The sequence below is a fragment of the Sander vitreus genome, chromosome 21, assembly GCF_031162955.1.
Source record: "Sander vitreus isolate 19-12246 chromosome 21, sanVit1, whole genome shotgun sequence".
In the NCBI taxonomy this organism is placed as follows: domain Eukaryota; kingdom Metazoa; phylum Chordata; class Actinopteri; order Perciformes; family Percidae; genus Sander; species Sander vitreus.
In genome coordinates this window covers 10288207-10302935 of record NC_135875.1, presented here as the reverse complement: position 1 = coordinate 10302935, position 14729 = coordinate 10288207, and the positions used below count along the sequence as shown (strand labels likewise).

Genomic DNA, 14729 nt, shown 5'->3' with positions numbered 1-14729 from the left:
TGAGTAAATTTCTCCCTCATGTAAAAGAGACTCGCCTTGAAATCTTTGGATTTGCGTGGCTCTCATTGTTTTTTGTTCAAGGACAATGCTGTACTGTGCTGATAATCATCATCCACTTTTGATAAACTAAAAAAAGTCTAGAAAACAATGTATTACTCGCCATATTGAGATGAAAATCAAAGTGGGAACTACAGCATCTTCTCATCTCACCTGGCCGTTTAGAACAAAAGAGGGGACTGGTCATTTCTGGCTTGCTATCAAAGGTGAAAGCCATAATTCAGCCAGCCGCTGAGATGTGGTGATGAACGTCCTCGGCTCTGCTCGGCCCTGAGTGAGATGGGAAGCTGGCCAAGCACAGACCACATACCATTGTTGAGAGAGTCAAGGAATGCTGGTTGGCTGAGCAGAGCTCCAAGCGAGGACAACGTGAAAATGAGAGAAGTGGTTTAAAAGAAGTTGATGTTGTCACTGCACAAATACTAAGGAGAGTAGTGACAGCTTTCTGTTAAATGCGTAAATGGAAAAATGGAAAATCTCATATCTATCCTTCAATATAAATATGACTAGCTTAGCTTAGCAAAAAGACTAAAACAGAAAAAAACAGCTAGCCTGGCTCTGTCTAAGGGTAAACAGATATGCATACTAACACCTGTAAAGTTCAGTAATTAACATGTTACATCTCATTCGTTGATATGTACAAAAACACGTTGTGGTTTAACTGGCAGTTATGTGCTGAACTATTTCTGATCCAGGAGCAGGACCTCGTTTTTACACAGATGTAATGTGTCATTTTGTTATCTTTAGAGATGCTGGCTGGTCAATTTTGTTACTATTGGGCAGAGCCAATATAGTCGTTTCTCCCTGCTGCCAGTCTTTATACTAAGCTAAGCTCATCGCCTCAAGCTTCATATGTAGCACACAGACATGAGTGGTATCATCTACCTCGTCAAGAAAGCGAAAAAGTGCCTAAAATGTCAACTATTAGTTTAAATGCTTACATTTGTTGACTTAAAATGTATATATAATGATGCATTTTATTTGTTACTGGCTTTGTCTTAACACATGTACAGCAAAACCAGTTTTCCTTGTTTGTAAGTAAGAGAAGGTTGAAGTAAACTACAGTACATTGGATTTAAGCTTTATTCCATCTCCTTTTTGAAGGTAAAAGTACTTCAAAAAGACAATCAAAGCTTTAGTTCTATGTAACAATCTCTATGAAACTAAAATTGATTTTATTTGCATTTTCCATAGAGAAATGTGCTTTGCAGAAACCAAATAAATGGACTGTGAGTGACGTAATATTACCTCAGGCAACTGTTTCAGTCTCTGCCGTTTAATTCAAACGCGTCAGACCAGCGTCAGACCAGCGTCAGACCAAGTTCAGGCAAAAGTTCACAATAATCCCCGGATAAGCGTCACAGCCTGCAAGGTGTAGGTGTATTAAAGATAAACACCAACCACTTATGAGACATACTCTCTGTGCCATGCCCATGTCTTGTGTAAACAGGGTTACAGAGTGTCATAAGGTTTGGTTTAAAAGGGTTCCACATGTTGGAAATCATAAGTCCTACAAACAGTCATATTTAAAGTACAAAATCACCCCCACCTTGACACACACACACACACACACCTGACAGTGATTTGATAAACCAATAACACTAGCTATTTAGCGATTGAATGACCCTGACATTTTGCTCACCAGGGGTTTGAGGGCACTAGAGCTTTCTGTCCATGTCTGGCTGTTTTCCATGTGTGTGACAAGAATTGACATCCCATTGACCCGATTTTCATTTTGCCCCTTACACTACAAAGGCAGCGACAAAAACATCAGACGGTTCGGAGTGTGTTGGGCACCGTTTGCACCAATCCACTCACTTACTGGCAGCCAGTCAGTCAGCTAAGCATGTTGAATCTGCAGCGGAGGCAGTCACTAAAAGATAGCTGATGAATACAGAAAATGAATATGCCAACTAGTGTTAAAACGATAAGATAATTTGTTCTGGGACTTCTTTTTTTGGATTTCAAATACAAACTACTGTACCTCTGTATAAACTTGATTTCTTTTATAATCACTTACAAACTATATATTTGTGTTCTACTCATTTAAATTGTTAAATTAAAAATTAAACTGATATTTAAAAAAAATAAAAATAAATCAAGTATGGGTCATCCATAAAGCAAAGTTAACATGGATTTTGGAGGGAGTACCACAGTTTAATCCCTGAATGGTGGCAGACAAGTGCTGAAGGTCAACTTTTCTGCAGGCTCATGTGGGTGAGGACTGAACTTAGAAGTGCACATTATAGAGAGGTCCGTCTGCTTGACATATGGTGCCAATTACCAGCTGATGGGGTTGCCGAGGTAAAAAGGCCAATCCATATTGGCCCTTCCCACCCAGGTTTGCACAAGAAGCCATTCATCCGATTCTGCAAGAACACCTCCCACCCAAATCCTAAACCAAACCCTGACCTGTCTAGAGCGGACAGGCAGCCTACACATGGCTCCTAGACTCAACGTACAGACAACTCAAAGTCAAGTACACATGCTGATTTTCAGGATAGGTTCATTACAAACCAGGGCCAAACTGCAATTTTTGGAACTACATTCCATCCAGGATGACATTTTGTTGCCAAAGCTAACAGATGCCATATTTTAAGATATTTAAATGAAACACTTACTTTTATCTTAAAGCATTTTTTATTGCCGTTTGTTCCTCTCTGTGGATATTTGTCTTACATGGACACAAAGGCGCACATACACATACAACGGTTTTCATCTTCAATAAGATGTAGTAATTCGGCTTCTCCTCTGACGCTACCACGCCGGTACATGCCTCAAAAAGGTTAATGACCTGTACCATTCCTATTGCAGGACATCTCAGACTCTGCTTGTCAGATTCATCTCTATACTGTCAAATCTCACTAAACCTTCATTAGTCTAAGCCTTACTTAAACTCAGTTCTTCGATAATTTTGTTTACACAAATTAGAGCACAATTTGTACCCTGAAATTACTTAATGAATTTTCTCAAATCGCTACCCTAGAATAATAAGGTTCTATCTGACATTTTTGTCAAAATTGAGTTATTTACATATTCTTACTCTGGTATAACGTGTGAACATTATTTAAGGTGTTTAAAAATAACATTAATATTGGGAGTTTTATTCAGAAAACAAAAAGGTTCTATCTACAAAGTTACACTCAGACTTGGAGTTATAAGGTTATATCTGTGGTCCAATCATCTTTTGGAATATTTACAGAAGGACCAATCAAAAACGGTTTCTTTATGATGCCAGGTTGTCTAGCATGAACAAGTCTAAAAGTTGTCATCAGCAAAATCCAAACGCTATAATGCAACTACAAGTGGAAATTTAGTCATATACCATCATTTCCTTGCCAAACGTCGTATCCAACTTGATTTGCATCATATTCTAAGACTAGTTACTGCTAGCTAACGTTAGCTAACGCTAGCTAACGTTAGCTAACATTAGCTATTTTTAAAAGTTGTCTTCGACTTCAGCAGAAGACAAAAGCATGAGAAAGAAAGAAATGACTTCAACATAATCCCATTGTTGGTTAGGGCTTGTCTCAAAATGATGGCTAAATTACATGTAGGCTACTAAATTAACATTAGCACACTATAAATAGCCTGGTAAGATAGCCTATTTGGTAGTGATTATCTCCTCATTGCAAGTAATAGCATGTATCTCAATCCATTTTAAGTAACCAGTCTTGGGTTTGAAATACCTTGTTCATAAGCAAAACATTTCTGATCAGTTTTATCTGAATTAGTATTGCTATATGAAATGTTGTACGACGCGTTTTACATTTAAATTGTTTAAAAATGATTTGATAAACCTAACCTAACTAAATCAACTCGTTTTGCTTTTCTACTGAAAAGACTGATAAACTGAAGGACCTGACATGCATCAGACCATGCATTTTTAGAATCATTTACATTTAACTTACTGTTATCTTAAATAAGAACGATGAAAGGAAAAATGATGCACTGGAAAAATAGCGTAGCACAGTAAGTGCATGAAGATTTAACATATTAACCAATAAAAAGACACTTTTTATTATATCAATTGAACAGTCCAACAGTATGTATAAGTAAATTGTTAAAATTCTTTCATAATCATTGTTCCTTTTTCTGTTTTTGAAGATAGAACCTTATAATTCCAAGGCGGCTGTTAGTTTTTGGAACTAAAAGGTTCTATCTACAATTAACCTGTTTCAAAAACCCTAATTTACAATTCATGTAGAATGTTGGTATCTCAGATGTAGAATACGTGTAAGTAAGTAACTCTGGTTCTATAAAGAAATGTGCTCCATTTGTCAGTTTTGCTATTTGCAATGCTAAAACTTTAAACCTCAATATCTCAAAAACTGATCTGAACGCAGATAGAACCTTATTATTCTGAGGTAGCAATGTGCAAGAAAAACAGCTCAACCTGAACAATGAGTTATTTTCCATTTCTGATCTGAAAATGAAAAGAATAATTCTTTCATCCACACGTATGGGTCGCTGCCACATAATATCAACCTACGTAACTTACATCTGGGTAACAACATTCATTACCACGGACCACTTTTACCAGCCTTTATGACATCTAGTCTTTGAACACATCAAAGGAGACTTTAGCGCCTATAAACAGATCTGCTAAAGGGATACAATGTATTTTGTGAAAATGTTCTGGTCTTTAATGCAACTCTCAAATTGGCTCATATCAGCATTTATAATGCGGGTAATTGAGTGGAGCGGTTATCTCCTGGTGTTATTGAATCTTCCTAGCTCTCTTGGCTCTCCTAGCTCTCTTGACTAACTCTTCCTTTACAAGTGAAAGCTCATATCACCACACTCTTTATTTTTGTCTTCTATAAAACTATTTTATATCTCAGTTTTGCTTCTGTTAACGTCTGTGTGAAGCTGTCTGATTAGAAAGGTGAAATATATTATAATTACGTGTATATATGTGTACATATAATATGTGTATGTAATTATATAGTATACTGTATGAACCTATTTCTTTTATATTCCTCCAGGTTGCATGAACCTAACCAGCAAATGTATGTTGTTTTTTTTTTTAACATGCACTGCCATTTTTTGAAGACCATCCACCCACCTAGTCTGCCGCCTGCCAGGTTGGCCAGTAGCAAAGCAATCTAAGTTATATATCATCTGGCTTCAAGCTGCAGAACTGATCTTTATGGATCAAGATGGTGCCCAAAACTTTTTTTTAAGGGAGCAGAGAAGCCATGTAGCAGCCAGTGAGAGGAGGGGACGGAGATGCTTTATGTTAATGGTTTCTACAGATTGCAATCCTGTCTTTTTCCAGTCGCTCAGCCACACTACGCTGATTAAATCATCAAGTCGAGGTGGATTTTAGGGGCAAGCTGTGTCAATCTGCATACTGTATATTCAGCACTGCCAACTACCGGTCTGTCCATAGAGCCAAGGGGCTTCAAAATGAATGTGAAAATGTAACTTGGTTAAGACTCAGAGTTCAGATACTTTCTCATGACATCACAAGCAAAGTCTTATGGATTATGATCTCTATTGGAATATAGATTTAACCTTCCTTTCATATCTAAACTGAACATTTAACAGCTCTAGGGAAGAATCAAACAAATAGTGTCTAACAAAAATAAGCCTAAAAAATAACCAAAAACATAGGGAACTAAAGAAGGAATGTACTGTAAAATCAATGGTCGATAGGCGTTTGACTAGAAAAGGCCAATTCCTCAAGCAGAAATACATCACGTGTCTGGTGAGCAGAGATTACAAAAGCCACAGAAGGAGACAGGGCTCATCAACTTAGCCTACACAGAGACTGGAATATCTGCCCACATTAACCACATGCATTATGGTACATTCTGTACGTGCACATGCCTGGCAACAGAGCACATGGAGACTCCCACTGTGAATCAATCATTTACTGAGCTATCAAAATATCTTGTGCATGCAAACCCAACACTAAAATGCCAATGTCTGCGAGCTACAACTAATAAAATATTCTACATTTCAAAACCCAGTGAAGCTCTTCTAATCAAATGTGTACCCTAGGCCACAAATGGCATTTTGTATTGATGCTGGGGGTTAATAGAAAGCAAATGTATTGATGGTTGACTTTTTTTTTCTTGTGAGAGAGTCACAAAGCTGCTGTGAAGACCATGTTATAAGTTGTTGGTTGCCACACTACAGTGTGGTCAGAATTAACTATGGATGCATTGCCATGGAATTTGGCAATAATGGATCCCAGTGGCTAATGACTCCACCTAGCGCCATGAACAGACCAAAATCTCCACTTGTCTAACACATAAAACTCTCAACATGCTAAACACAACTGTCCATATGCTAACATGCTAAATGTTAGCAATGTGTACAGTAATCATTCTCTAAATTAACCACTATGAGTGACCATATTTGTATACCTTTTTCTGTCGCCATTGTGTTGGCTCTGGCAGAAAAGATGACATGGCAATTCTTTACCCACCCCTACAAAGCTCTTATTGGCTAGACTGTTTTTTCCAACCACGGAGAGAGCTGGCAATGACAACAACACACGAGATGTATTAAAATGACTCAAACAATTCAGACATGTGGGTGGCGGATCAAAGGCCTTGAACCAGGCTTTGCCCTATTAGTCATTTGGATCTTAAAGAAGCTAAGTTGTCTCTCTATTTTTCATCATCCAAGATGTGTTTTATGTTGTGTAATGGTCATTATAACCTCACAGGGCTGCTGGCATGACTATAGACTTTTAATACTTTAATTGCTATCTTTCATCTGATCTCTGAATTTGCCAGTCTGACAGTGAGTCATAGAAACAGCAACACATGGATTTTACAACTGGAGCACCTGTCGATCTATGGAATGTGTTAAAGCCATGAACCTATTTTACATGCAATGTATTTTCACTAGCGTTTAAATGCCAGCACGTATCAAATCGGTCTCATTATAATTCATTGATTTCCAAGAATGATAGAAAGCAGATACAACATTGTGTCATATTGTAAGCTCTCTCTGTGAGAGGGAAAACCCCATTTGACACAACATGTCTGAATGTTCCTTGCTGACAGTATGAGTTGTTAGCACTTTGGAAGTAGTTATGGCGTCGTTAACACAGGATTCATATGTTGCTCGACTGTCCTCACGTACAAAAAACGGCTTCCCTGCTGAGGCATTGTGAAAGTGCAACTCAACCCAGTCACGACTCCTGCATATCCCACATGGTTGGCATTTAAGTGACTTCAGCATTGGGATTGTATTCCCGTAGGTATTTGTTCAGTGTTAGTAGCTAGCTAGTGTGGGAGCTTAGACAAAAAAAGTTGGACTTTTGTCTGGTGAAATGATTTTGGGCTTAACAGGATCCGGCACATACTGTGACCACAGCTACTGGGGGCATGTTTAAACACTCATGCATGGTTTTGGAGGTAGTTATTCCTGGTCTGTGGGCCTGGCGCAATGACAGGTTTAGTGTGTGTGGGGGCAGGAAATGGCAACCCTTCTGCGCAGTGCTCAACGTGGTCTGAAGCGCTGTCCTGGGGCCAGTGGTTGAGAGGGGGGTGGGGGACATGAGGGAGGTCAGGGCAAAGGGCAGGCCAGTTCAGTTATTCAGGGCAAAAGGGGAACTGCTAGGAGGTAAAACGCAACGATTTCTAAAGTGGATAGCATGAAGAGAGTGAGGCAGAGCACAAAAGATTGATCCCTCGCAGGGAAAGTGTGAAATAAACACACATTGTGATAACTGCAACTTGATTCTTTGAGTAAATTTTCGATAATACTTATGTACTTATGGCCTCAGTGGTCCCCTAATACTGTATCTGAAGTCTCTTTCCAGAAATTCAGCCTTGGTGCAGAATTACAGCCACTAGAGCCAGTCCCACAATGAGCTTTCCTTAGTATGTGCCATTTCTGTGTCTGTAGCTATAAATGCTATTGAGGAGGAGAGAAGGGGGGGGCAAGGTGGAGGGTAGGGGTGTGGCCTTGACCAACTGCTATGCTTCACTTGTTTGCAAGCCATGATGTCTCTCTTTCTCATGGGCGAGCCAAATTCTCTGGGTGGGCAAAGCAGAGAAAGGGGAGGTAACCTTCCCCTTATGAGGTCATAAGGGGGAGATTCCAGATCGGCCCATCTGAGCTTTCATTTTCTCAAAGGCAGAGCAGGATACCCAGGGCTTGGTTTACACCTATCGCCATTTCTAGCCACTGGGGGACCATAGGCAGGCTGGGGGAATTCACATTAATGATAAAAAAACTTTATAAAGTAAAATTTTCATGCCATGGGACCTTTAATTAAAATTATGAGTGCAATGGTTGACAAACTACACTTTAAAAAAAAAGCCTATTTCTTAAGGCTAGAAAAAACTAATATAGCCCCTTACAAATTAAAAGTTTATCTTCATAAGCAATAAAACTGATACTGCTTTGATATACTCCCCCCGCGGCTCAACAAACACCTCCAGAAAGTCTCCAGAAATGCTTTATTTACCTCTACATGTACAACCACATACATAAAAGTGCATCATAAATCTCTACTCTCTGGTCTAATGCTTCACAGAGAGACGGTGTTACCCATGTCCAAATACTCAGCTGGTTGCACCTGCTCAGTTGAGATTTGGTCAAAATAAGTCATTTTGTAAACAGCCGCAGCAAATACTGCTATTGGCATTGGCATGTGAGACGCTGGAAATTATGAATAAAAACAACAACCTCTGGCTCTCCCACTTTCCTCCATCCCACCCTGTGCTGGAGCTAAATAAGAGCCTCTTTTCAGGAGCTGCAAGTCAACGTGCACTTCAGGCAAGAAGAAGAACCTGTCTCTAGTTCAGGTGGGCTCATTTTCTTGCCAATATTTCCCTTGGCCGTTAACAACCCCACGTTGTAATTGGTCCACTTATGTCAAGTGGTCATCCTAATTGAGAAGATAAGTGTTAACACAAAGATCCTCGAGCCAAAGGAATATTAAAGATAGCTAAGATTAAAGTGCAAAGTTAAAGAATGTGGACAATGTGATTCGTTAACCTTACAGTGTGACTGCCTCTTATTTTTTTCTAATCCATTCTTCTTCATTAGTAAAATTAATCTGGCTGTCAGTGCTGCGGTGGTCCCCTCAACCACCCCAGTTTGTCCCCCTTCTTCTTTCCTAAAGATGTCCACTACCTTTTCTCAAGAAAACCTGCTCACAGCATTCTCCCCTTTCTGAAAATATTTTTACACTGCCCCGTCCAAACCATGAGGGCCTTTCTTTGGACACACACACACACACACACACACACACACACACACACACACACACACACACACACACACACACACACACACACACACACACACACACACACACACACACACACACACACACACACACACACACACACACACACACACTTTGCCGTTCAGTCACTTTTGCTCTGTGCGTTTCAGTTTTCTTACCACCTGGGTGAAAAAGTATTACATTTCTTTGGAGAAAAAAAAGGTGATACAGAAAAATCAAAGAAACTCTTGCCCAAAAAAATGGATTAGGAGTTGGGTTGACAATCTACATTTCTGCAACTCCGCTCTCTTTGCTTTGAATAACCTCTTGATGGACCGGGTGGACGCCAGCGATCTTCTATGATCACATTTTCTGTACATGCATCGAGAAGTCTTGGATATATCAGACAAGGCTGTGAACTCCCCTGCCTGGTGGTCTGAAAGGTAACAGTAGGTATGATATTGCTAATTGATGTACTGGACAAACAGATAAATATAATTGTTTGTGGAAATGGAGTACCCTGAGATTTTATTCTAGGAAATTGGAATGATTTAGAGAAAGCCGCAATAGTGGAGGGGTAAAAGATGGAAAGATGTTTGTGTATGAAAAATATCAGATTCCCTGCTAAACTTTGAATTATTTATAATCATCCAATCAATTCAGCCTGTGTCTTATACACACAAACACACCTGTAAACACACAACGCGCTACAAAGAAAGGGAATAGTACCAATGTAAACGCCAGTGTGCACAGATTGCTTAAGGCGATTTTCAATCTCAAACTGGCTTGACGATGGAAAGAAAGGCCCCTGCAGCTGATTCCTGTGCAGTAGACAGGAGGAGGAGGAGGTGGTAGAGGAGGAGAGGAAGTAGCCTCTCCACTGCGTGGCCTTGATGTTGGAGGACGCATCTGCAATGCGAGGTCACGCCTGGTTGGCAGCAGGGATTTACAGGCCCTTCAAGAAGAACCCACCCCTGCCCCCCCCCCCAAAAAAAAAACAAAAAAAAACACCGTCCCCCCTTCCTAGGCCCCTCTGGGAGCTGGCGGACAGTTCGGGTCCCAGTGTAAATATATTTTTTCTCTATCAAAGACACATTTTCCAACCACTGTCAAAAGGGGAGGAGGGTGCTTTGGAGAGGGGGGTGGGGGGGGCTACGAAAAGAGTTGGGGGTGAAAATTTTCCCCCTCTTCTTCCCCCCTTTTCTCCCTCCTCTCTCGTCTGCTGCTGCCTGCCCGGTTCTAGCAACATCTGGCACTGTTTATCACCTGGCCTGCTGGTTCAAGCAGGAAGGGAAAGGCTGAAAGGGGAGCATAGTGCCAACCTGAGGTCTGCTATTGCAGGGTTAAAATATAATTCTGATTTATTAGAAAAAAATTGGGGACTGTTCCTGTAGTTTTGGCCATCATTTCTATTGATTATGATAACAATGTATGATATGACCAAGTAATTGCCGAAATCTGAAAACAGCAACATTGCTAAAAAGAAGTCTGATGAGGCAAATAAGGAAAACTGTGGACAAGCACAAGCAGTAGGTCAAGTATAGTACTCAAAATTGAACCAGAAGGTAATTCTATAAAACTGGATAGACAGACAGTTTGGGTAATAATGTTACTGTTCACCTTTTCTTTTCTCTTCCAAATTACTTTGGAGTTTGTTTAAAACTTCGAGGGTTGTCTGATCGGATAACATTTTAGCGATGTTGCTGCGTTCAGATCTCAGCAGTTAAAAGGTGCCCTGTGGAGTTTTTTTTTAAAATAAACAACAGTTGTGTTTACATCCAGCATTTCTGACCAAAACACATGCGTGTGTATCATTGATGTCTAACTAACGTGTGCATTCCCCTCCTGGTAAAACACTGGCAAAGCAGATTTTATATTTATGTTTTAAATCATGCATAGTTTACATCCATGTTAGCTAGCTTGCTGCCTTCTTCTTCACTGCCTTTGCTGACACACTGCCACGCTCCGTTGGGTGTAACAGCCGCCAACTGTTGATCAATAAAATGGCACGAAACTGGTGACCTGAATGTGTATCGCATCCTCTGTGTCCTCATGGGAGTGCATGATGAAAATGAAATGGGGACCCACTCAAAAACACATTGCTCCATAGCACTACTAGTGGTCAAACACTCCATGGGGTCCAATGTAATTATCACTATAGGTATAATATGCACAACTACAAACATAAGAACACATTGTTTACCAAAATCACTCTGAAACAGGGTGAGGTCATGTATTTTTACCTCACAATATTTAAAGTACAAACGTGTAAAATATGTATATATATTTATTTTACTGCTGATGCAATTATCATACAAATTACCTAATTCATTTGAAAGTAAGCTGAAAGCGAGCCCTTTCCTGGAGCCTGGCATCAGAAAGTGACAGACAGAGAGAGAGAGAGAGAATATAGGCGAAAGACAAGGTTCATAGGACAATGAGGCCCATTGATACGATGGAGACAGGACCGGGTGCCTCTAGTGCGCTGAGAACGGCTGACGCCGCACAGAGGCACAGTGATTACAGTCTGCATTACAAATGGCTAAAACAGAGCCGTGGTCCTGCAGAGGCCACAGCATCAGGAGAGACCTTGTCCAGATAGGTCTTCAAAGCCCTACTACAAGCTCTTTTGTTCTCTTTATGCCATGTTTAGAGTGTCCAAATGACCAAGAACACCTTTCAGATATGCAGCTGTTTATCATTCTTTTTTCACAAAGCAAAAATTAAAAATACTTCTCTGCTACCTGATTCTCCTTACCTGCATTTACTTATTACTAATACAAAGTCATATAGAAAAAATGTCTTTGCTATAAGCGGCCAGAGAGTTCGATGAAGACACCGATGTATTATATGTGTACCTATTGTTTACTGTAGGAGCTGTCACAGGTGAGAGACTTCCATCATCTCTGTATTTAAGTCATGTCATAAAAACGTAGCATTGGGTGAGGGACACATTTGTCTATGTTTTAAAATATAAATTGTGCATGAAGAGTGGAAATTGTGGGAATTAAAGGTGTTCGAGAAACATGTAAGGGGTTCCACGCAACACACAGCAACTGTAAAATCTGAAACGGTCTTAAACAAGCATGAAAGGTAAACTGCAATTTCGTAACAACTGTGCTAGCTATCAAAAAGCTGATTCAGTCCAATAAAGATCCAAGTCTGAGTGACCCGTTTAAAGTTTGAATCAGCTTTCTATGTGAAAGTATGATGATGTGATATGGGTCCAAAGAAGGGTGGGATGAGCATGGTTTGCGACAGTGTGCCCTTTGTACAGCAGGGACACTTAATAAAACTTCAAAAGGCCAAGCCTGAAAAATCCACAAGTAATCTTTTCTTTTCCTGCCTTTTGTCCTCTCACTCTTTTCCATTTAGACCCAAAGGAATCCCATTTGAGTTTTAGAGTTAAGTTATGTTGCACCACAATAATTTTCCACGCTCTGCAGCTCCTGCGTACAGAGCAGTGGATCTCTCTCATTCATGTCTCTGGGATCCTACAAAACATTTAAACAAGTTCTTGACGCCATCTACGGAGCTCATGCATAACTGCACCTAAATCCTTATGAACCTGCTGATTGTGACTCAGTGTGAAGAGGACAGATTCATAAGTAAGCAGTGTTTGTCATTTTTCCGATTTGATTTAACAATACAGACATCGTCCAGGAAATTCAAAGGGAATGTGGGATGATTATTTGCTTTTGAAGACACAATTATGTGCACAAACACAAGTTTAGAATGCTCATCTGGACTGTGAGTTTCCATTTAATGTATTTCAATTCTTGCGAGGACTCTCAATGGCATAATGTATTCCCTAGACCTATTCCCAACCCTGACATTAACCTAAACCTAATTCTGACCATACTCAAAACACTAGTCCTAATACTGAAAAAAGCCCTTAGACGACGTGAGGACTGGCCAAAATGTGCTAAAACATCCCACCAGTGGTGGAAGAAGTATTCAGATCCTTCACTTAAGTAAAAGTACAAATACTACACCGTAAAAATACTCTGTTACAAGTAAACGTCCTGCATTGAAAATGTTACTTTAAGTAAAAGTATGCATCAGTAAGTATAAGTATCATCAGGAAAATGTAAAAAAAAGTAGTTAAAGTATTAAAAGTAAAAGTAATCAATGCAGAACAATCCTCACATTTTAGAAACTGGAAACGATCCAAACATTTCTGTGTTTAATCGTCTAATCATTTCAGCTCTAAGTGTAGGCCTTTTGTTGGGTAGTTTAATTTATACTAAATCATATTATTTTATAAACTACATGTGTTTTGGGTGCACAAATCTTAATTTGTAAAGTAACTAGTAACTAAAGCTGTCAGAATAATGTTGTGGAGTAAAAACTACAATACCTTACCTCTGAAATGTAGTGGAGTAGAAAGTAGTATAAAAAGAAAAGACTCAAGACAAGTACCTCAAATTTGTACTTAAGTACAGTACTTGAGTAAATGTACTTAGTTACATTCCATCACTGCATCCCACTCACAAGGTCTAAAATCAAACTGGTCCTCACAAAGACAGAACACACACACACACACACACACACACACACACACACACACAGTTTTGTTTTTTAACTATTTATGCCCTGCAACACTCCAGGGAGATGTGCTGTACCTGTCTGTACGTGCAGATGATGATCTCTCGCAGATGGTAGTGCATGGGGGTCATGGTCTCGCTGACAGAGTCCAGGGCCATATCCACCTCCCTCTTCATCCTATGGCCGTCGGGGAGCAGACGCACCAGCTGCATTACAACCTGCACACCAGAAACAGCAGACACTTGTTATACAGTGTGTTTCCAGCCTAAAGTTTCAAGAATTTTTCAAAAGTTGTGAAAAGACTGCAAAATTTAACACAACTAACTCTGGTACATCTGCCTCCCAACTAATATAACACCTAATGTTTTAATGAATGCAACCAATGCTGCACCTATAGTAGAAGTAGGCACAGCAACATCATTGTTGACTCGAAAAATGTGTCTTCCGAGTGTAAAAATGTTGTCTTTTTTCATGTTTGGCATTTTACAATCACCATTTTTATGAACAAATTCAAAAGGCATATTAAAACACATGGACTGAAATGTACTGAAGCTACCATTTCTCAAATGGCTCATTAACAATCTCAACACAGTGTCTATTTAGCAGCTATTTTGGAGCTTTCACACCATCTTGTCAAATTTCCATTTTTCTACACTCTTTGAAATGTTCTCAATTATGTTGGTTTAACAGATTGACAGTTCATTATTGGCCTTAGAAACAGCAGTTCACAAAACAATCTAAATACAAGGTCTATTTAGCAGCTGTTCTGGCATTTGTGAGTGCCATAATCTTGTGGCGAGATCTTCCTTAAAACGTTCTTTTTTATCCTTGTAATCCTGTCTATACATGTAATTAAAGACAGAGTTTAAGCGTAATGAAATATGCAATACAAATATAATAGCATGGCCTGCATACTGTAGAA

At 39.6% G+C, this 14729-nt stretch overlaps 1 protein-coding gene across 6 annotated transcripts in view; it reads right to left on the bottom strand.

The window, feature by feature from the left end:
* Positions 1-14729, bottom strand: part of pald1a (phosphatase domain containing paladin 1a) — a 52215-nt gene that overhangs the window by 14544 nt on the left and 22942 nt on the right. For all 6 annotated transcript variants that reach the window (XM_078278875.1, XM_078278878.1, XM_078278876.1 and 3 more), the window contains one exon: positions 13885-14025. In XM_078278875.1, coding sequence (XP_078135001.1) covers positions 13885-14025 — 141 coding nt within the window. The remainder of the gene's footprint in view (positions 1-13884; positions 14026-14729) is intronic.